The 23278-nt window shown below is 52.2% G+C and overlaps 1 protein-coding gene across 1 annotated transcript; it reads right to left on the bottom strand.

Moving 5' to 3' along the window:
• Positions 1-3293: 3293 nt before the first annotated feature.
• On the bottom strand, positions 3294-23034 carry DCPS (decapping enzyme, scavenger). Its single transcript, XM_072884629.1, has 6 exons — positions 22857-23034; positions 21313-21481; positions 13355-13500; positions 8067-8180; positions 4677-4787; positions 3294-3713 (listed from the first exon to the last, which is right to left on the bottom strand). The coding sequence occupies exons 1-6, from the start codon at positions 23025-23027 to the stop codon at positions 3447-3449; spliced, it is 978 nt and encodes a 325-aa protein (XP_072740730.1). The 5' UTR covers positions 23028-23034; the 3' UTR covers positions 3294-3446.
• Between the last annotated feature and the right edge of the window lie 244 nt (positions 23035-23278).

Below are 23278 nucleotides of genomic sequence, written 5' to 3'. Positions count from 1 at the left end.
CTTTAATTGCCACCGGCTCGTAGACGATCCTGGGGTAATTACTGGGGCCGCAGCTCAGCGCGGGGAGCTGGGATTTGCTTGACAAATATTTAGACCCTTCGGTCTCTTGGGTTCCCCCGCTAGGTTTATTGCATCTGAAAACAATAAACGGAGTTCAATAAAACTCCAGCAATAATAATGCATCCCAAATGTCTATTTTTACCGTGCCCCCAGGACAGAATATTAAAAGAGGCCGCAAAGCTTCGCTTCCCAGGATCTTCTTGGTCCCCAGCTCTCTCCCGCTGATGATGGTGGGATGGGCTCGTTTTGGGGTGATGGACTCCATCCCGGAGCATCCTCCGTGGCTGCGGCCTGGGGCAGCATCAACAGGACCGAGAGCGGAATAAAAGCCCTTGCGGAGATGCCAACCCAGCATCGGGGAGCTGCTCCAGCTCCACGTCTCCCACACGAGCTGCCTTGCCCGGACCTCCACGCCGAGAGGTCTCAGTGCTGTGGCTTGAGCTTCACCGAGGTCTGGGGAAACGACGGAGATCCCAGGCCAAGCGGTGAACACCAGCTGTGTCCACCCCGTAGGAACCTCAGGACATCTCAGCATCCACGGGGCAGGTACGGGGTGCCTGCCTCGCCTACTCGCATCTCCTTGGGTAACCCATCTCCCAGGGGACCCCTTGGGTGGACCCGAAGACCGGCAAAGAGCTTCCAGTGGCCACCGCAGCTCCAGCAGACGACGCGTTTTTAAAACCCACCAGAAAATACCGCGCCTTGGAAACATATTTGCTGCCTTAGCAGAATGCCACGAGCGTTTGCTGGGTAGTTAGTCATTGCTAATGACTACACCCTGCCCTAATATTTAATTTACAAAGGATAAATCGCCAGTTAGATTAATTCAGCATGATGAGCACCGAGTAATGTGGAGAAGAAAAGGGGGGGAAAAAAAATCCTGGCTGTTTGAGAAGTGAATTTGTAACGAGCTCTGCCATCACCTGGTCCAAAGCTATTCGGAAATCATATCAATAAACGGTTTAGGAAATGCCCCGGCTGCAGCAGTGAGGAACAGGACCGCTTTCTCGCCCCACGAGTGCGCGGGCAGAGGTTTGGCCATCCCAGGATGGCCTCGTGCCATCACGCCCCAGCCGAAACGCTCCCGAAAGGGTGACGAGGACAAAGCAGGAGCCAGGCGAGCACCATCTATTAATAAAGGAGGAGGGGGATGCCCTCTCGGCCAGGCTGGCAGCATCTGCTCGAGAGGGATGAGAATGGGGCGATTCATGCCCGGCACAAGCCGGCTTTGTCCTGCCGACCACCTCGGGCTCACCCTTCCTCAACCCATAGCCTAGAAACGCTGTCTGGCTTTGCAAACCCAGCCCCAGGACCTCAATAAATCCTTTGAGGCTCCATCAAAATGCATCCCTCTGCCTTCTTCTCTTGGGGCAGGCAGGGACAGCCCCCGTCCCGGGCTCCACGTATCCCCCCGCTGCTCCCAGCGGAGATGGGTGACGGCCAGGCAGCACGCTCTCTAGTCTCCCAGGAGAAATGGTTCCTCCAGCGGGAGCAGACAGATGGTCTGCGGAAGATGTGCTGCTCGGTCGTCTGTCGCAGCCCTCGGAAAGTCTATTTTCAAGACAGCTTTTTTTTTTTTTTAATACCTGAAGAACAGGGAAGCTTCCTGGGTGACAGGATGGCCCCATCTGTTGTTTAACCATCTCCATTCCTGGGCTGACCTAGGTGGGTACGTAAAACTGTGATGTTCCCTCACCCAGGGAGACCAAGCTCCCTCCTGGCACAGAAAATGCTCTGGTATCAAAAAAACCTCATCCCTTTCCCTTAGCAACTTAAAACCGAGGGATGCGAAGAGCCAGGGGACAGCCAACCACACCGATCATCTCCAGATCCACCGCTCCCCAGCTCCTAAATCAACTCTGGCCCCAGATGTGCTCTGCTCAGGAGATGGGTAGATCTGCAACAAGAGGGGAAGACTCCCCTAACAGATTACCCTGGCTTTCTTACCACGTATCGCATTTTTGCAGAGAAATAAGAAAAGGTGGCTGCATCCAGATACTCTGCCTCTCCCTGCTGCTAAAAGGTACCAGGGAACTGCCTGACCTGAATATTTATTAATCGGATGAGCCGAACAAAGCTCCGGGCATCTCTCATGATGCTACCTGCGATCCAGCCGGCTCTGGACCCCTCTGTCACAGGGCAGCACTGTGGCACACTGAGCAGCCCTGGAAACAAATCCCATCTCTTTCCCACACCTCCATCAGCAAAAAAAACCCCAACCCTTAGAGCCCAGTGTGTTGAAAGGAGTAAATAACTGGGGTAGCCGGCAAGATGATTCCTGCAATTACATCCCTGGTTACCGGCTGACCAGAAACCAGAGCCCTTTTTGGCAGCAAGAACTCATGAAGTTTTCAGAGGTTGGTGTCGGGCGGAGAAGATGCAGGGGAAATGATGGCTGGGTTGGCAGACCAAGCCTCTCTCTGTACCTAGAAATCGGTTTTTCCCACCACAACGGGCAGCTCTCGCCAGGTCACGGCGTGAGGAGTGTTTAAACAGAGTCAGGCAGCGAGGAAGAAGTTGGTAGCTCACTGAAGGAGCACGAAAAACCTCACTGGAGCTGGAAAGCGGCAGCAAAGCCTCGGGAGGCCCCTGTGCCAGGACCCTCCAGCAGCAGGAAGGCATTTACTGTCCTGCTGTGCCACCACCTTGGCAGAAGGAAGAGCAATCTTATTTATTTTATGTTTTTTTTTAACGAGCGCACTGAGGAATCCTTGCAAAACCTTGAGAAGCCTGTGTCAGGGAGGGGCTGCCCTTTTAAATGACTCCTTTAAGCCAGATGTATGACTAATTAGCAGGGTAGAGATGATGGCTCTGAGGCCCGGGATCAGGCAGCATCCGCAGTCACGTTTGCCTTCACGGAGCCCACGGCAGCCAGCCGGCCGGGAGGGTCAAAGGCTCGGGTTAGTCATTTGATTTATTTGGAACAAGAAACCACTCCCTGCCTCAGGAAAGCTGCAATCCCGCTCCCAGGGGTAAAGACATAGGAAATAAGTGAAGCTTTCTGAGGACGGTGGGTTTTCTTGGATCCCTCCGGCTGCCTACTCTCCCGTTTGGGCTGACGTTTGGTGGCTGGGGCTGTCTTTTGGGTGGAGAAGATGGATGCACACAGACCCTCCTGCCCAAATCCTCTGCTCGCTGCATCCCAGAGGCGCCCAGTCTGGTGCTACGACCCCGGTAAAAACCAGTACGCTAAAAGGGGTTACTCAATCAATGTTTTAATTGACTTGAGCAGAAGGAACGGTTTCCATAGCAATGGGCCGTCAGCCCCAATTTGTACAAAACCAGAGTTTAAAAAAATAAAAGCACCAAAACCTTTAAAAAAAAACCCAAACCCTGAAAACGGGCATTTATTAAAAATAAAAAGATACAAAAGCGCCTCTGCCAGCTCACACTCTTCCTGCCTCCTGGAATTTCTTAAACAGAAGTTCGTCAGCCCGAAGGGCGAAGGTCAAAGCCCGTTTCTGGTAGTACATGGAGTCCATTGCCAGGTTGTCAATCACGTCTGCCAGGAGATGGGCTCTCTCAACAGAGCTGCCCGGGGCGTCGTAGCCCAGGGCGGTGAAATGCACGTGCAGGTGGTAGTAGGAGGGTTGGTAATGCAGATAGATTCGCAGCTGGGATCCGGGCACACTGAAGCGCTTCGCTATGGCCTCCTAAGGAGAAAAAAACCCCACAGGTCAGGACTAGCAACGCGCAGCAAGGGCACGGGGCAGCTGGGGGCAGGCAGCGCATGGACAGACAGACCTTGCAACGGACGGAAGGGAGCATCCCCGGATGGCACAAAAGGCGGAGAGAAAGGCAGAAGTGATTTCTGCTTCCTCCATCCTCACAGCAAGGGAGAGGGAGAAGTTGGGAAGGACAGAGCTCTTCCCCATCCTGTTTCAGTCTCCGCAGGGATGGAGCGATGCCTCCGGCTGCCCCACTTTTCTCCCTCCATGACGGGCCGTGCTCTCTGCTCGTATCGTTTTCCCTTCCACCCTTATCGCTTCGGCTCGCTCGGCAAGTTATGGGGATCCTGTTACCAGCCGGTGTAATTAAAGCTATAAACAGCAACGGCGAACTCTGGCACGCTGGCTTGGTTCGCTGCTCAGCGCGCTGCAATCCCCTGACTAATCTCTTAATTAATCTCTGCTTTCCCCACCGCAATTACTTTCCAAATTTTGAATGTAGTGAAGGAAAGAGAAGCTATCACGCATTCATCTACCAAGCACGCCCCGTCACGGGGCTGGAAAAAACTCGTCGGCTGGTGAAAACCGTCAAGGGGTTGGGAAGGAAGTTATCAACATGAGGAGGACAGGGCTCAACTCCTGCAGCTCACTGCCAACTGAGAAATATCAAGCATCCCTGAAACACCTCGAATGAAGCACGGCTTTCTGATGCCCCGGGGGAAGGTGCTGAAGGAGCAGCAAGGACAGGGATCTCCGGGCAGAGATGCTAGAGAGGGCAGCGCAGCCCTGGTTCGCGACGTACCATCATCTCTTGGTTGTTGGTCCCCACACAGATGCTGTGCGTGGGTCAGTCAGGCAGCTGCCGGAGAATGCAGGCAGCGACCTTGCGGCAGGCAGGCCGTGCTCTCCCTGGCCAGGACAGCAGCGTCAGACTGGCCTCGCGCTTACCTTGCCTTCTTGCAAGATGTTCCTCAGCAGCGGGAGGTGCTCAGAGGTGAGGTCCCGAAGCGACTTGATCTCCCGGCGCTGAACGAGGGCTATCAGGTAGAGGTCATCCAGCTGCAGAGAGAGAGATGGAGGAGGGTGACGAAGGTAACCGCAGAAAGAGCAGACAGAGGCACGAGGACTTTGGACCTGACACAGCAACCGCAGCTTTCCAGGCTGTGTTATACGGGGCTACCGGCCGTCGTGTTTAACCCACAGCCAAGCCGGGTTGAATCCAGTACGAATCTCCCAGTACGAGATGCGCTCACAAACCCACTGCACCTCAAAGCAGCATCATTTTTGGACACGTTGCGGTTTGCCCAGGAAAAACCAAAAGAGGAGAGCTTCACCCCAATCGATAAACAGCAGGTTCACAAATATCTTCTCAGCTTTAAAGGCAGATCGACGGATCAGCCCTTTTCTAGCGTAAACACAGCACTTGCTGTTGCCCTTGCACGTTCACATCTCCCTGAGCAGCTCAAAAACGCTGTCCCAGTGCAGATCGAGGCTGGCAGAAAAGGTGCTGGCACCCACTGTGCTCCAGGGGGGAAACTGAGGCACCCACCAGCCTGAGCCCAGGAGGCTGTGGGGTCTGCCAGCATCCCCCATGCACAGACGCCGCACCGAGCACGGCCTTTTCTGCAGAGCAAGCGGATGGTTTATCTCCACGCTCAGACGAGGATTTACAGTGGATCGCAGTGGCCAAAACTGCAACTGTAGATTTTTCCGAGTGAAAAGCTTCCTATATTTCCACTGTGCAAATAGCCGGCCACTTTCCAGTTGCACCAGTTCTATAAATAACTATTTTCAAGACCTAATCAGTCACTGGACAACCCCAGTGCAGTAAAATACGTCCGTTCAACAGCTCTCAGCCAGACCTTTGGCACCTCCTGAAGCACTTACCGAATTCAATGTTTAACAAGACGTATGGTTGCGGATCATTACACTTAAAAAAAAAAAAAAAAAAAAAAATCCCTGTCTCCTTCAGCTCAGTTAGTGGCTTTCTAATATAAACACTGCAAAGCAAAGGGTTTAGATACTTGAGGCCCAGCAGATCTTTTCAGGGCTGCGAGAAACCCATCTGGCTATTTGGAAACAGATGCTTGTGCCAAAAGATGCTCTCAGGACCCTGTCTCGGGGCTCTCAAAACACGAAGCTGCTATTTGCACCCAGCCAGCACAGAGATGCTCGTGGTTCGGTTTGATTCCCAAAGCAGCCTGTGCACAGCTCTGGAAAAAGATGGCGTATCAGCTTGTCCTCTTCGGATCAGGGCTGGCTGGCAGGAGGAAAAGCAAACATCTCTTCTCCTTAGAACAACATCTGCATGTTGCTGTTTGAAACAAATAAGCCTGTTGCTAAAAAGGCCCTGGATGATGTCATGCCGGGCACCGTTTCAGGCAACGCCTTGGGGCTCCTGCGGGTTTGAAATCAACTCAATAGAAGTGGAAAAAAAAAACCATATTAAAAAAAAATAATAATAAAAAAAACCCCAAGAAACCAACTCAAACTACTATCAAGGTTGGGCAGCAGGAGCTGATGCAGCGCCCAGAAGGTCGAGGCTGGCAGCCGGGGTGCAGACTTCACGATGCAAACGAGAAATCTCCCTCTCGTCAATCAACCTGAAATAATTACAGGTGAATTCGTAGCATTTGCAGACAAGGTGCTAAGCTAGTGCAAGGCGATGCTGTTGAAGGGACTTCTAAGGGCAGGCTCGGAGAGTCCTGCTGGGAGCTCTGTCTCGCCTCCCTAATTTAATTTAGTAGCCTCGCCTGTTTGGTGGGACGCGGCAGAAGGAACTGGTGCTCACGGGCAGCCCCGGGGCTGCCGGGATCAGCTCTGGCTCGCCGTCACCCACAGCCAAGAAGAAATTCCTTGGCTCGAAGGCAGAAGTCGACAGCCCTCGTTGGGATGCTGGCTCGGCTGCCTGGGAAAGAGACAGGCAAAGCAAAGCTCCGAGATAGCCCCAGGGATGACGGCTCTCTTGTTGCAGACAGCAGCCCAGGCATTGGGAAGAAATCAAGAAGATCCTGTTCAGCGTACCAAGAGGCGACAGCAGCATAGGGAAACCTCCCCTAAAGACAAATCCTACCATTTAAGTGCTCCCTGACCATGCTAGCTGCAAGACGTGGGTACAACAGGTCTCTAGAGAAAGCTAAAGCACAATTTTAAGCCCATCCACCTCCAATCCTGATGTGCATTGCGAAGCTTGGTTGCGGCAAATGAGGATTTACACCAAGGCTTGGCTCGAAGAAAGGAAAGGGGCAGAGTGCTGCACTTTTTAGGATCCCTAAATATTGCCACCCTGAAAGTAAAGGGCACTGAACAAGGCACGGTGGCGTAAGCAGGACTGCAAGCTTGCTGTGTATCACCTGCTTTGCAAAGTCTCTCCAGGAAGAAGGTCATGCCTCCCGGTGAACAAGCAGAAATTGGAGCTTGGTTACCCCATCACAGCTTGACAAGGAATTTTTGGAGTAGCTGTTGTGCAAGGAATTTGTGGTGACCGGAGACTACCCTGCAGTGCCTTACTCACCTGTCCGCCCCAAGCCATTCCCCCAGGTGACCCAGCACCAGACCAGAAATAGGTGCTGCCAGCATGGAAATACAGAATCCTGTTGCCCACAAGCAGGCTTGTTCCCTTTTTTTTAGTTTTTAGTTCCCGTTTTAATCATACGGCAACTTCTCCCCACTGCCACCCACAGAAGCATTTTGAGGATCAGAAACACGAAGGGGACTTCTTTGGACTTCAAGGGGTGCACGTGTGGAGTTTCACCTCCCCAGGCGCAGAGCACAAAAGGGAGCTGGAGCCCAAAGAAATAATGAGCCACTCGACTTAGGATTACAGCCTGGGCTTAAAAACCTCTGCGTTTCAACGAGTGGCCACTCCCACGAGGGGTTAAGCAGCTGCTCATAAGCTAACGACCATCTGTTTAATATTGTGCGGAGGAGAGTTAATTGCAGCAACGGAAGGACAACACATCTGCCCAGTTTGCACCTAAAGTTGAGGCTTGCAAAAAAAAAAAAAACCCAAACAAGTTCAGCAGGAACAAATATGCAGCTGGATTTAGGTTCAAACACATCACGACAACATTTGGGCTAATACAGGAAAGAGAAAGCCAAGCTAATAAATAAATCACCCAGCAGCAGCGAGAACAGCCTGTGTTTTGCAGCGTCCACAATCAGCACGTGATAAAAGGCCCCGGCAATATCATCACTTAATGACAGTGTGAAAAGGAAGGACACATTCCCCTACTAAAACTTTCATTAGCGTGCTATTAGTAGCATGAAAGTGGACGTTTCCTCTGGATTACCTTCAGACAAGCAGCATCCCTTCAAAGATAAGAGGAGCAAACGAACCTGGTTTTGATTCCACTTAAAATCTGGAACTAGAACAAAGCCATTGCAAGGATCTGGGTTTTCATGGATGATTCGATCGGCCTCAGCTTTCTTCTCCAGGATATTATACACCCACTGAAAGAGAAATATGCGATTTATAAACCAGCAGAGAAAAAAACCCAACACCTCAGGCATATTTAGCCCAAGCTCATGGACTAGTGCATGTTCACTGCAAGTAGAATATAAAACAACAAAAAAAAAAGCAACAACTTGATTTTAAGACAACCAAAGAATGTCATGTCTGATAACATTTGTAGTTAATTATCCATAAAACGCTCCAACAACAAACTCCAGGCTTTTATGAGCACTTCAGTGAAAAGATACCCCCCCCCATCCCACTGCATGGCACTGCACCGCCGGCGAGCTAAATTATTCAGGGATTTTTGTTTTCCTCTCAAGCATTAAGAACTGGCCACAGCTGGAGACGAGGCATGGAACAGAGATGGTTTAGCCCAGCGTAGAAATAGTTGCATTTACCCCTAGGAGGATTTGGAGATCGCTCTCCCCGATGGGGTCTAGCAATAAACTAGACCTGGCTGCTTTATGTGGCCGGAGACGGAGCTGCTGCAAGCACTAAAACCCCCGAGGGGCAGCAGCATCCCTCCTCCGTGCTCCCACCAGCTGGCAATGGACAGGTACAGGCATTCAGACAGATCAGCCACCAACACAAGCAACTCGGAGCACGCCAGACCCCGGCAGCGGTGGAAGCCAGCTCGTGTGGGGCTCAGCAGATGCCTCTTGCAGCACCACGGGGCTGTTTGCACCTTTTTACCTCCCAGGCTGCACTGAAACCTTTACAACTAAGTCCGGGACGGGAACTCAGCTGATTTTTCCTATTTAGAAAGGAAGGAGCAGATTGCTTGCGAGCCTGAGGTTGGATGCAGCTCCAGCTGCTGGCAGCCAGCACTCGCTGGGCGAATACGGAAGGCCTGTGTTTTCTTGGGCAATGCACGTCTCTTGGTTTCTTGGCTGATTAGAAAACAGCTTGCTGCTCTTCTTCCTCTGTATTTAAAGCTTCAGCCTCCAGACTGCCTGTAATCCCTGCTCTGGTTATCCTCCTGTGCTCCTCCTTCAAAGCAAAGCACCATCCAGAGGCAAATTTCAGCTATGAAAATGAAGAAACCAGGGATAAGTGACAGAGTAAGATGAGCGGAAAGCATCTTTGCTTTTCCTGGCTACCAACCTGAGCTTGAGCATCCTTCCTTACACCTCCAAAACGCACTTTGTGCTCTAACTTAAGTCTGTCTTAAGTGTTGGACTGCCCAGGGAGTCCCCAGCCAGGTCCCTAGAAGATAAGACAAGGCAAGCAGAGAACGGCCAGGGCTCGAACGCTGAAACCATTTTGAAACATCATTTTCCCCAACAAGTTTAGGTATGAAACATTTTGGCTGGCAGACGGCCAGGGCATCGCTGCTGTTTCTGCGCTGCTGCACTGGACAGGCTGGAACTCCAGTGTGAACTTGAGTCGAAGGGACTGTGACCTGTGGATGAATCCACGTGGGAGCAGGACACCCCAAAGCGTCTGTGGCCATGCATAAGATATACCAGAGCAGGTATATCTCGAAGTGTCTGTGGCCGTGGTTATGTCTGTGCCGCAGCAGGTATACCTCTGAAGGGATTTGGGCCCAAGGAATAAGTCCACACTGGAGAAGATGCACCTCAAAGCATCTGTGGCTGTGGCTAAATCCACGACAGAGCAGGTACACCCCCGGAGGGACTGCAGCCATGGGTAAGGCCATGGTGGAACAGGTTTATTTCTGAAGGGACTGTGGCTGTGGGTAAGGCCACGCTGGAGCAGGTCTATCTCTGAAGGCACTGTGGCCCCTGGAGAAGGCCACGCTGGAACAGGGGCACCTCAAAGCGACTGTGGCTGTGGCTAAGTCCATGCCGCAGCGGGTATACCCCTGGAGAGACCGTGGCGCATAGATAAGGCTCCACTTGGAGCAGGTACACCCTTAAGGGACTGCAGTCTGTGGATAAGTCCAAGCCGGAGCAGGGGCAAGGGGAGCAGTTCATTTCAATGTTAAACCCAATGGTCTGGCCCAAAGGGACCAGGGGTGGAGATTGTAATGGAAATACCTTTAAATTGTTGTAACCCAGGATTTGAGCTGCGTGTTATAGGAATTACTATAGCAGGAACCACCTGAACCAGTGGAGAACAAGCCTTACAAGAAGCAGTGCAAGTGCAGCAGTGACCCGACCTGAGCTGGCTTTGGTGCCCGGTAACTCCACGCAGCACACCACCTCTCCTGTCCTGAGTGACCACCATACAGATGGAGCCCACAGTCATGGACTAAATGAACTCAGTGGGCATTTTGTGGACATTTTACAGGCATTTCACAGGGGTGGTCCATAGACTAGGGGAATGATATCTGTGTATTGTATCGAAGGATGGGAAGGGTGGTGTTGGTTAATGAGGATGGTTGGTTAGGAGGTTAATGAGGATAGTGTGGGACCTGAGCATGACGTAAATGGTATGGAATAAGGAGTGGAGAATGTGGTGGTTTTTGCTGGGATAAAGTTCATTTTCTTCACAGTCGCTAGTTTGGGGCTGTGTTTTGGATTTGTGCTGAAAACAGTGTTGATAATGCAGGGATGTTTCGTTACTGCTGAGCAGTGCTTATGCAGAGCCGAGGCCTTTTCTGCTCCTCACCCCCCCCCACCAGCGAGTGGGCTGGGGGGGCACAAGAAGCTGGGAGGGGACACGGCTGGGACAGCTGACCCCAACTCACCAAAGGGCTATTCCACACCACATGGCGTCATGCTCAGCATGTAAAGGTGGGGGAAGAAGAAAGAAGGGGGGGACACGTTGGGAGTGATGGCGTTTGTCTTCCCAAGTCACCGTTACGCGAGATGCAGCCCTGCTGTCCTGGAGATGGCTGAACACCCGCCTGCCCATGGGAAGGAGTGAAGGAATTCCTTGTTTTGCTTTGCTTGGGTGCGTGGCTTTTGCTTTACCTATTAAACTGCCTTTATCTCAACCCACGAGTTTTCTCATTTTTACTTTTCCGATTCTCTCCCCCATCCCCTTGTGGGGGGAGTGAGCGAGCGGCTCGGTGGGGCTTAGCTGCCGACTGGAATTAAACCACGCCATTGCTCCAGGTGGGTAGGGAAGATGCAGCCAGTCTCACAGACACACTGAGCGAGCTTGGTCACACCAGACACTCAAGATAAAAAGACAGCCCTTTGGGGGAACTCTGTCAAGAGTTTAATTAATCCAATCAAAACTTAGGATCATTGTGAACTGACCTGAATGTAACCTTGGAGACAAACAAACCTCTCCTCCCTTGATCTGTTGGTTTGGTTTTTGTTGGGTTTTTTTTTTTCTTAAATTTCTGGTCTTTTCTTCCTGGCAACATCTTAGAGAAGATTAGATTCTCAAAGCGATTTTGGAAAGCATGGCATGAGATCGCTGTGCTCTGCAACCCCGGAAGAAAAGCAGGGCAGGAAGCTCAGCAGGAAATGAAAGTTTGCCCTTTGGGTTTTGGCTTTTTTTTAATGCCTGCTCTTTTCACAAGTGCCAAGCTATCAGTACCCTAAATAAGTTCACCGATCAGATGAGCTGAATTTTAAACCCAGCACTGCCTCATGTGATGGGCAGGTCATCAGCTGACTGCTCTTGCCGTTTCCAGCACAAGCCCAGCGAGGACAACACATGTCCAGAGACTGGCACCACAATAAAACTATTATACTAAAAGCATCCACGCTTTGCATCCTCTAGCAGAAAACAGAGCCACTTCTGTAGTCTGCTGCTATTTCTGTTACCCTTCGCATTTCCCCTTCCGCTCACCAAACCCAGTTAAAGACAAGAAACTGCATTATCAAATCACAGAGGTCAAGGGCTGACTGTGCTGACCAAGATCTCTTGGCAGATGCTCCCGATGGTCACCAGGAATATGTTTCCATGTACAGGAATCAGCTCACAAGCATTTGGTAGAAGAGGCAGAAAGAGAGAACGCTCAAGCAACTTCTGAAGGCAGCTGCTACACCAGGAAACTTAACAGCCTTCAGAGCAAAGGCACGGAGAAAACATTTGCGCAGGTTGCTGTCTGGTAGAAACACGCTCTTGTCTTTCTCCAGCTAATAAATGCCACCTGTATGTTATTGGTGTTGCAGCCTGCCTGCCGGCGACAAAGCTGAATGACGGAGCAAAGAAAAGCAGGCGGGTGAGGAGTAATTGAGCGCACACTGCAGCTTGCAAGGTGCCTTCTGGTACGAGTCGCAGAAAGCACGATTCACGTTCATCTGCAAGCAATTAGAAAACAGGCACCGCAACAGTGAACCCTGTTAACCGTTCTGCTGCTGTTTAAGGCAGCAGTCAGAGGTGTAGGGGATACCCAAGGCCTGTGGCTGGTTGTTTCTTGGGGTTTATTTTTAATGGATAGCCTCAGCAGACCCAGGATTTGGTTTATTCCCCCTTCTACATAGGCCGGCATGAATTGGTCCCTACAGACTTGTGTTCCTTTGGTCTCTAAAGAAGAAAGATAGGGAGAGGAATGGTCAAAAAGGATGCAAAACAGGAAAAAAAGTCCATTGCTGCTGCCTGGGGCAAGAACAACACTAAAAGTACAGCTTTGCCATGTGGAATATGGACCGAAGGGCTGAAAGGCAGAGTAGCTGTAGGCAAAGCCTGAGGAGTGAGCTGTGATGCAGGAATCCAAGAGCAATCTGTGCCTTTCCATTTCCACAACACCCAAGAGACTCCTAAAAAGCCCAGCAAACTGCACCAACGCCCAGGGAGTCACCCTCGGAAAGGATGAGGAACACCCCAGCACAGGAATTCTCCAGAAACCTCGCAAAAGGCGACTTCAGGTACATCCCCAAGGCAAATGTCTTTCTGCAAAGCTGGAGAAGGATGCCCCAGAGGACAGAAGGATGGGGACACTGGGGGAGTTTAAGGGAAAGAGAGGCCTGTTGAGCATCGCTGAGCTTACCCCAAAGGTCAGACAGCCTCAAGGAAGTGCAATAGATGAGGGGATGCATTCAGGCAGCATCACAACTCAGGACCAGCAGAAATAATCTGCAGCCAGTCGCGTTCGAGAAGCAGGCTGCCCAGCCAGGCGAGAGGGTGCGGTACCACGGAGCTGACAACCCGCTGATGGAGCAACCAACGTGGAGATGGGGGCAGAGCACTCCCGACTCTTCTGCCTCCAACTTGGGCTTCGGAGGAGACATCTGACAGCCCAGCGTGTTGAAGAAGGAAACCAAAGACATCCATCTCTGCAGAGGGGAAGCAGTGGTACCCATACCTGGATGCTGAAGCTCTGGGACTGGATGAAGGGCAGCGTTATGTTCTGGTAATCCTCCCAGGTTTCACGGATGAGGTGCACTTCTTGACGGAGATATTTCTGAAGGTGTTTCTCTGTGGCGGGGTACACCACTGTGGTTTTTATCTCTAGAAACAAACATGTTTACTGAGTTACCATCACAGATGAAATCCACATTACTTTCTTCATGATAAATCTGTTTTCCCTTCCAATAAATGCCACACTAACGCATTTTTAAAAGATACCACTAAAATAGTGGAGTGGGGAGAACAGACATGGAAAGCAAAGGAGTCCCAGGCTGCTGCTGCTTTTCTCGAGGAAGGATAAGCCAACAACGCAGCCAGAGCCTGTCTTTCCAGTTCAGGTAGAGGAGTTTGCTGTCTGAAAGGGGTTTTTTTTCCCACACTCGCTCTTTCAGGCATATCAGCAACATCGGGGCAGAGCTGGGGCTCCGAGGGAAGAGCTTATGTGTGTCAACAACCAGGATAGAAACGTGACCCCAGGGGCAGAGACGCATCTTCCTCATACTTAAATCCAAAGCTCATGGGATGTTATTGAGCGAGCACCTAGCAACTTTCTCCAGCCACGAAACCAGACGTCGCGTGAGCTGCGAGCAGCGGGGCTGTGCTGGGGCTGGCCTGAGGAGCAGCTCCTTCCCAGAGCTCTCAGCCATCAGGATGCTCGGCCTCGAGCCCCGAACACAGGAAGCAAAGAGGTCAAGGGCACAGGGACAGATCCACAGCAAACAACGCAGGCTGATGGGTCAGCACGGTGCGGGACGAGCTGAGGGAAGAGGACTGGGTGGTTCTCCTGCACCAGCTGACAAACAAAGAGCATTTAGCTGCTGATTCTAGCAAAAGGAAAACAATTTCTGTTTACCTCAAGATTAAAACTTTGCAGCATAATTTCTGTGGCATTAAAAAGGATGCAAGCGCGTACCTCGTCAACCTGGCAGCTTTGACCTCAGCAGCAGTAAATCTTACCCACAGTGGTAAAACGCTTGAAAAATATCCCTCTTTGGCGGAGATTAGCTGTGTGATACGGAGCCTGCCACAACTCCAAGGGCACCAGCAGTGCCTCCACCTTCCCAGCTAATAGAGAACTGCTATAAAACTTAATGCAGGAAGGAGAAAAACCCCGCGAGCCTGGACAAACCCCGAGCAGGCTGGATGGAAGCAAGTGGCTGGGGTGCTGCAAACACTGCAGCTTGTGGCCAAGGTCTCCCACGGTCACGAAAACCACGGGCTGCACACTCACCAGGGTACCAAACAGTCGTGCTTCACGCTTTATATACGTATATATGCTAGCCAGACACTGAATATAAATATCTATTTGTTCTTAAAGCCAGGATTTAGGGTGGTTCTTTTTAGTTTTCTAGTTTCTGGTTGTTGTTTTTTTTTTAAGGTCGGCACTGCACAAGCTGGGAGACTCTGCCTTTTCATTTCATGCCAAACCCAGCTTATTGAAATCCACAGGAAAATGCTGGTAACATGAAATATGAAAATGCAAACCACAAGGGCAGTCTGGTCTGATTCCCACCATACACATGTTCAAACAAGGTTGTTTTCCAGGACTCAATTAGCACTTCTAGCGGGATGATGTAATAGCAAAAAAAAAAAAAAAAGACAAGGCTGTAGCTCCTCCGCTCCTCACTTAAAAAGACCAGCAAAGCACTTGGGAGAAACCAAAAAGGCAAAAGATAAGAAAATACCACATCCAGCCTCAGGCTGAAACTTCCATAATTTTAATTTTCTACCCCAAAATAAGAGCACGGACTGCAGCAGAAACCCCTCCATGCTGAGGGTGGTGATAACTGCATCGCGTGCACCAACTGGGATGATATGGGGTTGCGGAAGACCCTTCCCCAGCTTCTCCGGCACCTCCCCAATTTGGGGGGTGGCTGCTCTTGGTGGGGAGAGCCACTTAGGATACTTTAAAACCTAACATGAGATCAGAGAAACCCTTAATGTGCAGCTGCAGTTGAGCAGCAGATGCTTGGAAAAGGAGAAGGGGGAGAGGCTGTGGTTCGCTAATGATTATTTCCCTTCTAGAGGTCTCATCAACCCTGAAACACCCCAGCAATGCTAATTAGCATAAAGCACTACAGCCAGAGAAGCTGTCTGATAAATGCTCAGAGCCTGACTACCATTAGGAGCCCGCACACAGGATGCAAAGTCCCAGCTAAGCCTGGGCTCAGCCACAGGAAACATCCACGGCGAGACCGGGCTCGCCACGAAATCTTTCCATTGCTGGCAACCAGCCGCGTTTATGCTCCATTTTAAAAGCCGCCCTGCTCCTGGCAGACTCCACGTGCACTGATGCATCACGTACGCCGTGGGGCAGCCGAAACCTACCCTGGCCTGGAAATAGGGGTAAAGAACCGCTGGACATATGATGTGGGTTTTTAAGTCGCTGAAGGGTCAGGGATTGTCTCCACTCGCATCTGAGTCACATCAGCTGGCGTGTTCCTGAATACCAGCCCAGGGACACCACAAAATGCCTGTGGTTTATTCTGGAAGTCAGGACTGACCATCAATTAACTGCAGGTTATAAGAAAGGAGGTTTAATTGAAGGAACCTGGATGAGCAGGAGGCAAAACTACTGCAGTGGTAGAGAACAACCGATCGGGCAGTTCACGCTACGAAGGGTGCTTGAGGGGATACACTGCACCGTTGTATCCCTGCCCACGAGAAAAGGAAGCTCGGATGACCGGAAACAAAATGACTTCTCCCCTCTCCTGCTAAAAACAAAAGTGAAAAAAACAACCCAAGACACAAGAAACAAAACCAAAACACCAGCTCAATTTGGGGCACTTATGGAAAAAAGGGCTGAAGGCAGCTGTCACCAAGAGGAAAGGACGAAACGCGCTACCCCATGCTCCCTACGGCGCAGGACAGCTACATGTCGCAGATGGGAAGGAGGTAGAGAGAGCTCGTGCACGCAGGAAAGTGCACTCCAGGCTCACGAGCGATGCCTCGTCCCCTTTCACACCACGCTGTCCCCAGGCTCTGCCAAAATCCCCCTCCAGCTCGGCACGTCAAACTTCAAACCGATGCAAATGGCAAAGAGAGGCCAGGGTGACCCGCTGAGACGCCTTGCGCTCGCTTCTCCCATCCCACTCAGTGACATTAAAATTGACCACTGTAATTTTGTTCTAAATAGATTTAAACATGCCAGGGAGCCAAGAGAAGCACACAGGGCAGGAACAACCTGTTCGTACTTTTGGGCAGGGGTGCTTTATCCTCCCTTCGCTAGTAGGAAGCTGAGCTTTGGCTTGTAATCTGCCTAATCAACTCAACCGTCAGGCACAGGAAGGTGCCAAGCCCAGGAAACAACAGAGAAAGTCACACTTGCATTCTTGCAAGTTTTCTTTTCCTCTGCAAGACTATTTCCTGCTGCATACAGCTCTGCGCTGTCTTCCCATCGTCAGGTATCTCCTTTGATGCAGCCCTAACTAAATATAATGATGCACAACCTCCTCCTCCTTCCCCTGCTGTATTAACATTATTTAGTTTTACGATCACAACTGCGCAGCAGTCACAGGGGAACACCTAATTCTAACCCACCCCCAACCAGGAACGACCACGGCTTTGCCTCGGACATCTGGGGCTCTCGTTACTGAATGAAATAAAAGCACAAAAGAAAAGGATAAAACTTGCAAGAGCTCACAGTCTCCGAGGCCAGCACATGCCAGGGCAAGCCAAGCGTGCTGCTGGAGACTTCTGCCAAGGCTGTCTGGCCCCTGGTTCTCATCCAAGGAGGACTCTGTGGGCTCTAGCTGCAACAGCCACAGTGAAGAGGAAATCTGCATGTTACCAACCTCCAAAAAACAGAGCAAAGCACGGTGATACCTCCTCCCATCCCCCAAACCACCCCACATGCTCCCACTGCTTCAGGAGCCAGCTTTTTATTTAAGTGTAAATGCGAAGAGTTTTCTTCGCTGGGCAAGCCCCACAGGCAGGCAAGCGTGGAAACGCCGGGAGACGAACCAACCTTCCCCGTGCAGCTCGTGCAAGTTTCTCCAGCTCCTCGCTGCCTGAAACCAGACGCTTTTTGGGCTCGGGACGGCAGGGATATGTATCACTTCCTGAATGACTCAATACTTTCCTTCCACGCTCTCCCATTTCTCCCACAATTTCTCTACCCCGTGTTGGAGAGATGGAGCTGGAGCATCTCCCGATGTGCTTGTTTTTAGATGTTTTTAATAAGCTTCAGCCCGCAGCACAGGGATGAGCCGTGCCCAGTGAGTAAAGACTCCTTAAAGGACCGATAAGAGCCCCCGAATTAGCCGGTGCAGCTTTGGTGCTGTGAAATAACATCCCTCAGCAGCCAGGCAAGAGGAGGCTGCTTTTTGCTGGAAACAGCAAGTTCTCCTTGCTAAACGGGTGTGAGCACCACCAGGAGCTGGATGTTATCAGGGAACATGTTGCTTGAACCATCTGGCTTTTGCAATCGAGCCTTTGGCAGCAGGAAAATTTTTCCTCTGCTATGAAAGCGGCCCTTGCTCTCCCTGCAAGGGAGAGTCCCAGAGCTGGGATTTACTCCACCAGCATCTCACACCTCTAGGCATAAGCTGCCTCTTAAATCTAGGGAACATCCAGCAGCTGGCCTTAAAATAAGTTACGCGCGCCTGCCTTTGCTGTTAGCAGGGCAGTTACGGTCAGAGGGCACGCTCTCTGACACCACCCCTCCTCAAAAACTCGCTCACAAATTTCCTTCTCCTTAGTCGGGTGGTTTTGGGCTGCCCTTCAGACGAATTATGACCATTACTAAGCTGATTTGCAAATGTTATTTTGCATTTTAGCCTTGACACGTCTCTCCTAGTGGCCACTAAAACCAACGAGCCAAGCAAGACATGGATGAGGTCCTCTTTCTGACCGGCGTGGTCTTCACACATCCCCACGCCCCGGTGTGCTCCCAGCCCTAAAAATCTCATCTTTAAGCACCGGCAGAGTGAAATTCCTCCTCCCAGGGCAGAAGGGAGCCATTTGCTCAGGTAATGTGCTTCTTTTGGCCTCCCATTCTCTGCTTTCACCACGCAAACAAAGCAACTGGTCCAGCCTCGCAGCCTCTTTTACCACCAAGACAAAACAAGCTTTCATCGTACGGGGCCTGTGTTAGCTTGACGCCAGGGAGGGAACAGCATCTGACTCAGTTAAACAAGGAGGCGGGGAGAGGGTGAAGAAAATATCCACTTTCAGCTACCAAGGAACTCCAGCTGAATGAAAAGCCCCCCTGGGGACTTCGGACCACAAAGGCAGCATTGAGAAATGCATTTCAAAAAAAGCAGAGGGACCCAGAGCCAGCTCCTCACGCCGTCAATGCACCCAACATCATGAGTCACCTGCGGTCACAATTGCCTCAGTCCGGAGGTTTACCTTACCTTGAGAAAGCTTGGAGAGCTTGGCCACCTGGGGTGTGTGAAATTTGTGAAATCTCCGGGGTGAAATCCTCTTCTGTGGGACACCGCAACTTTTCGAAGGAACTGCTTAATGCCAAAGTTTGACCTTTTCTGCAAAATACTTTTACTGCATCACATTAACCAGGTGTAAACCTGCAAGCGCCAGGAGATAAAACCCTGTATCTCTCTAACCCCGCAACCAAGAGACTGAGATAGACTCCGTGCGAGTGCTCGCTGTGTCTCCACACAATCATTCGACGTCCAGGGATTTCTCACAAGCCCTGACATTGTCTACAGCCTTACAGGAAATTTATCCTTTATTTTAGGTTTATGAGCTGCAGTCCTCACGTTGACTCCCTCCTCGGGCCATGACTCAGCTCAAAAGGGCAATTTCCTTCCCCTCCCGACCGTTTCCGCTGGTGCCAGCCCAACTGTTCGCCAGCGTCTCATGCAACGTGCCCACAAAACAGCTATTTGGCTCTGAATTGCTTTGAAGGAAGAAGCCTCCTCGCTCACCGCTCAGAGCTGGGGAGCCTGGAGGGCAGCACCGGGGTCCACAGTCCCTCCCAGGTCTGCTGCCCAACATCCAGAGCAGGCACAGCGATGCCAAGGAGAGGGCTGGGAAGCAAAGATGCACCACTGTGTAATGTTTCTGCAAAACCTGCCTTTTAAAGGCAATTTTTAAAGTAATTAAAAAGACGAACTTCAGCAGAAGGAAGCCAGAGGCTTTTTTCCCCTGTTCAAACCCGCAAGAGGAATGGCACGAACACTCATCTGAGAGCGCAGCAGGTTTGGTCCAGCCATACGCGAAACAAACAGCGTGGCTACGCAGGGCAGAGTCACGGCACAGAGGACAGGCCGAAGAGAAACAACCCCAGCGAGGATTTAGTTTAACGAAGGCCCAGAAACAGGATGTGAGAAGACCCAGATTCACCTGGTTTTGCTCCAGCCTCTCCAAAAGAGCAGGACCTGGCACGGTGCTGACAGAGACCGGCAACCCTTTAACAGCCTTTTCACCCCAGCGAGGTGTTTCACACCTGGCATAAATCTTAAATTAAATTAAAAAATTTTGCTATCGGAGTAACGCTGGAACTACACAGCGCTGAAGCAAAGCGCTACAAGGAAGTCAGACGCCAGCACGACTGGCAGGGCTGCAGCTGGAGAGAGGCCCAGAGGATTTTAGTCTCGCAATGCCACCTCGTGGGAATCGCTGCAAGTCACTGCCAGCCTCAAACGCAGCAGGTGCCCAAGCAAGAGTTAAGCATGGCTTTAACATCTTCCCACACACGGCATCCACGAAAAGTGTGGTGTCGCGGTGTTTTCCTGCTGTTGAAACGTGGTGTTGTAACACCGAAACCTCTGATTTAGAGTCCTGACCAGGACAAGAGGAGTTTTGCACAACTCAAGGTCCCAAAGCCAGGCAGTGCTCCCTCCTACACCATGGACACAGCGCTAAAACAGGAGCATTTTCAGGAAGGCACATGAAACATCCCGAAAATTTAATTCAGGACCACAACTTCTTACCTAAGGCTATCACTCTGACTAATTGTGACTCTGTTAAACCCATTTGGCTATCGTCGTGTTTACGGAAGCGTCGACACATAATTAGTCACTGCACTTCCAGAATTTAAACACATACCACCGTTAAACTGACATGCCCGGCCTGCCAAAAGAGCAGCGCCGCTTTCCGACGGCGGCTGCAGAGCGCCGCAATCGCAGGGTGCCTTTCCACCGTAATAGGAATCCGTCTCGCAGGATGACAGCCTTCCACTGATGCTCTCCCACCCGCTCATCTGACCTTGTCATATTCGGTTATTAATTTGGTTTCGTAACATATGGATGTGTGAAATCAGAGGGGAGAGGCTTGAAAGGCAGAGGCCGGGTGCCCATCTGCCCCAGGCACTTGAGGTTACCAGCATTTAAATCGCCCCTGCAAACACACTAGCTGTCTGTCCTTACCAGGCGACATCCCGCAACAAAAATAAAGCACATGAGACGATACCCTGGAATGAGAAGCTGAGATGTGCTCTGCAGAGATTGTTTTCAAGGTAAACCTTATGGGGAGAGACAATATCTTACCAGATTAACTGACATCACTGAAAACAACCACAAGGAAAGCTTTCAGACCTACAAGCCCTTCTTCACCTTTAAATCAAGGTACAGGCAGATGATGGCAAGTAATCAAGCAAGAGCCAGTTAACAGCCAGCTACTCATCAGCTGAGCCAGGTGTCTGACAGTGCAGTGAAAAGGGGGTGAAACAAGGCAGCATCCAAAGCCTTGGGAGTAAGATGTCGCCTTCAGAGCGGCAACGATCCACTGATCTCCAGACCTCGGCCAGGTCTGCTGCTGGCGGCCAAACCACAACTGGGGTGACGTGGTCGGGTATGGCAGCAGCACTTGCCTGGCTCGCTGCATCCTCCCCTCTGGAGCCAGCAGGAGCACGCCGACCGGCATCCCAGCCACGACCGCTGGTCCGCAGCCAAGCTACGGAGCAAGCCACCCTCCCGGGACCCCCCGTGCGAGGCCGAGAGCGCTCACCGCTCAGCTCCAGTGGAGGATAGAGGTGGTACGTGCTGTAAATGTCATTGCGCATCTGCAGCTCCAGCTTCGTGTGCTTCTTCAGCAGGTCCAATACCTTCTCCTCCTGGAAAGGAGTCTTTTCCAGGATGACTACGGCATCTGTCCCCTCTCCGGAGGGGCTGGTCACCTGGAATAAGTACGGATAAAAGCCATGGCAAACACGGATCCAGCGCTGGGTGGACAGTTTGAGACCAGGACCTGAACGTCTCCACCCAGGGACCACAGCAGACACCTTGCAGCCCCTCAATTCTCATGCACAAACCCCCTCCTAGTCCAGCCCACCACTGGGCAGCACCTGTCCAAAAATAAAAGGCACGTTTGTCCTAAAGCATGCCAGGAATCTGCTCCCCATCAGGGAACACAGGCAGTTTTCTGAGGGAGCATGGGATGTGGACAACATCTCAGCCCATCTACACCTCCCCGGATGCTCCCAGCACCCACAGCTGCATTCCCGCTGACCCGCATCACTGATTTCATCTCAGATACTCGCAAGTCAACACGGGGCTGCTGACCGGGCAGTCAGAGGGTCAGGAAGAGGGCAGAGGCAGGCATAGGAGTTTGCATCATAGTCAGGAAGCAAACCTAGGCTGAACCTAGGTTCCTCCCTGCTCTGAGGAACCACAACCCAGATCCAGACGTGGCCTGACATGCTGGTTTGGGGAAGCACGGGGTGCAGAGCACACCCCTGAGTCGCTCCCCTTCGTACAGGACCCAGGTGAGGCCTCAATGAACACCACTTGGGGAGAGCAGAGGGGTTCACCTGGGGCTCCCAACCCAGCCACGCTCACAGGGTAGAGCAGGCAGGTCTGTTCCCAGTTCGGTTACCCACTGACCATCAACCCATTGCCCTGAGACTGAAGCAGACTGAAACTTCCTCATCCTCATCGCCTGCTCGGACGCACGTCTCCAGGAGACAGGCGCTGAGGCGGCTGCATGGTTCCTGCACCACGGTCAGGCTCTCTGGCTGCAAAACTTAAAGAGTTGTTGCAAGTTTCCTCTTTACAGCGCCTGATTGACATGCCTATCCTATCGACAGCCCCAGAGTTAGCATCTTCCTTGCACTTCAATGCCATTTTACCCACCAAACACGAAAAACCAGCTCTCAGGGCCAAAAGCAACAGCTATACTAATAAGAAAAAATAACCTGAGGCTTGAAATAAGGTGTCCAGTGCGCTGCTGCTGACAGCAGCCACCTCTTGCCCCCTCCCTTGGCCGGATTTGGGCAGCACCGGGCTGGAAAAGCGAGCCTGGGGCCTCGCTTTGTTGAGTAAAGAAGGGCTGGGCCGGGCCGCAGCCCTGCCGAGGGGAGGGGACCGGGGGGGTGACCGGGGAGCCCCCGACCACGCTGAACCCGGCCTCGCCATGTGGCGCCGGGGGGCGTGGCCTTGCGGACAGGGGGCGTGGCCTGCCTGGAGCTTGCCGCCGCGGGGCGGGGCCAGCCCTCAGCGGGGAAAATGGCGGCGGGCCTGAGCGGGCCACCCCCCCACACACCCCCACGGTACCTCTCCGTGCAGGAACACGGCCTTGTCCCGCGCCGACTCCCGCAGTACACGCCGCAGGCGCAGCTCCGCCAACGGGAAAGGGGGAACGGCGGCGGCGGCCCCGTCGTGGGGCGCGGCCCCGGCCTCCTCCTCCTCCTCCCGCTTCCTCTTCGGCCTCGGGCCCTCCGCCATCGCGCCCCCTCCCCGCACTGCGCCTGCGCGGCGCCGCCAAGAGAGGAAGCGAGGTGCGGCGCCGGGCGCGCCCCCTGGCGGCTCGGCGGTGCCGCGGGCTCCATGGCCCCCGCCCCCCCCCCGGACCCCCTTGGGGTGCCCGCCCCAAACCTGCCTCCCCCCAGCGGAGCCCACACAGGGGTGAGGGATCAACCCCCCCCGCCATTTGGGGTCACTTACCCCCAGGGCTCCTTCCAGACCCACTCAGACCA

This window comes from Ciconia boyciana, chromosome 20, assembly GCF_034638445.1.
Source record: "Ciconia boyciana chromosome 20, ASM3463844v1, whole genome shotgun sequence".
NCBI classification, from domain to species: Eukaryota; Metazoa; Chordata; class Aves; order Ciconiiformes; family Ciconiidae; genus Ciconia; species Ciconia boyciana.
The sequence above is the reverse complement of the archived record's forward strand: the minus strand, read 5'-3'. Positions and strand labels throughout refer to the sequence as shown.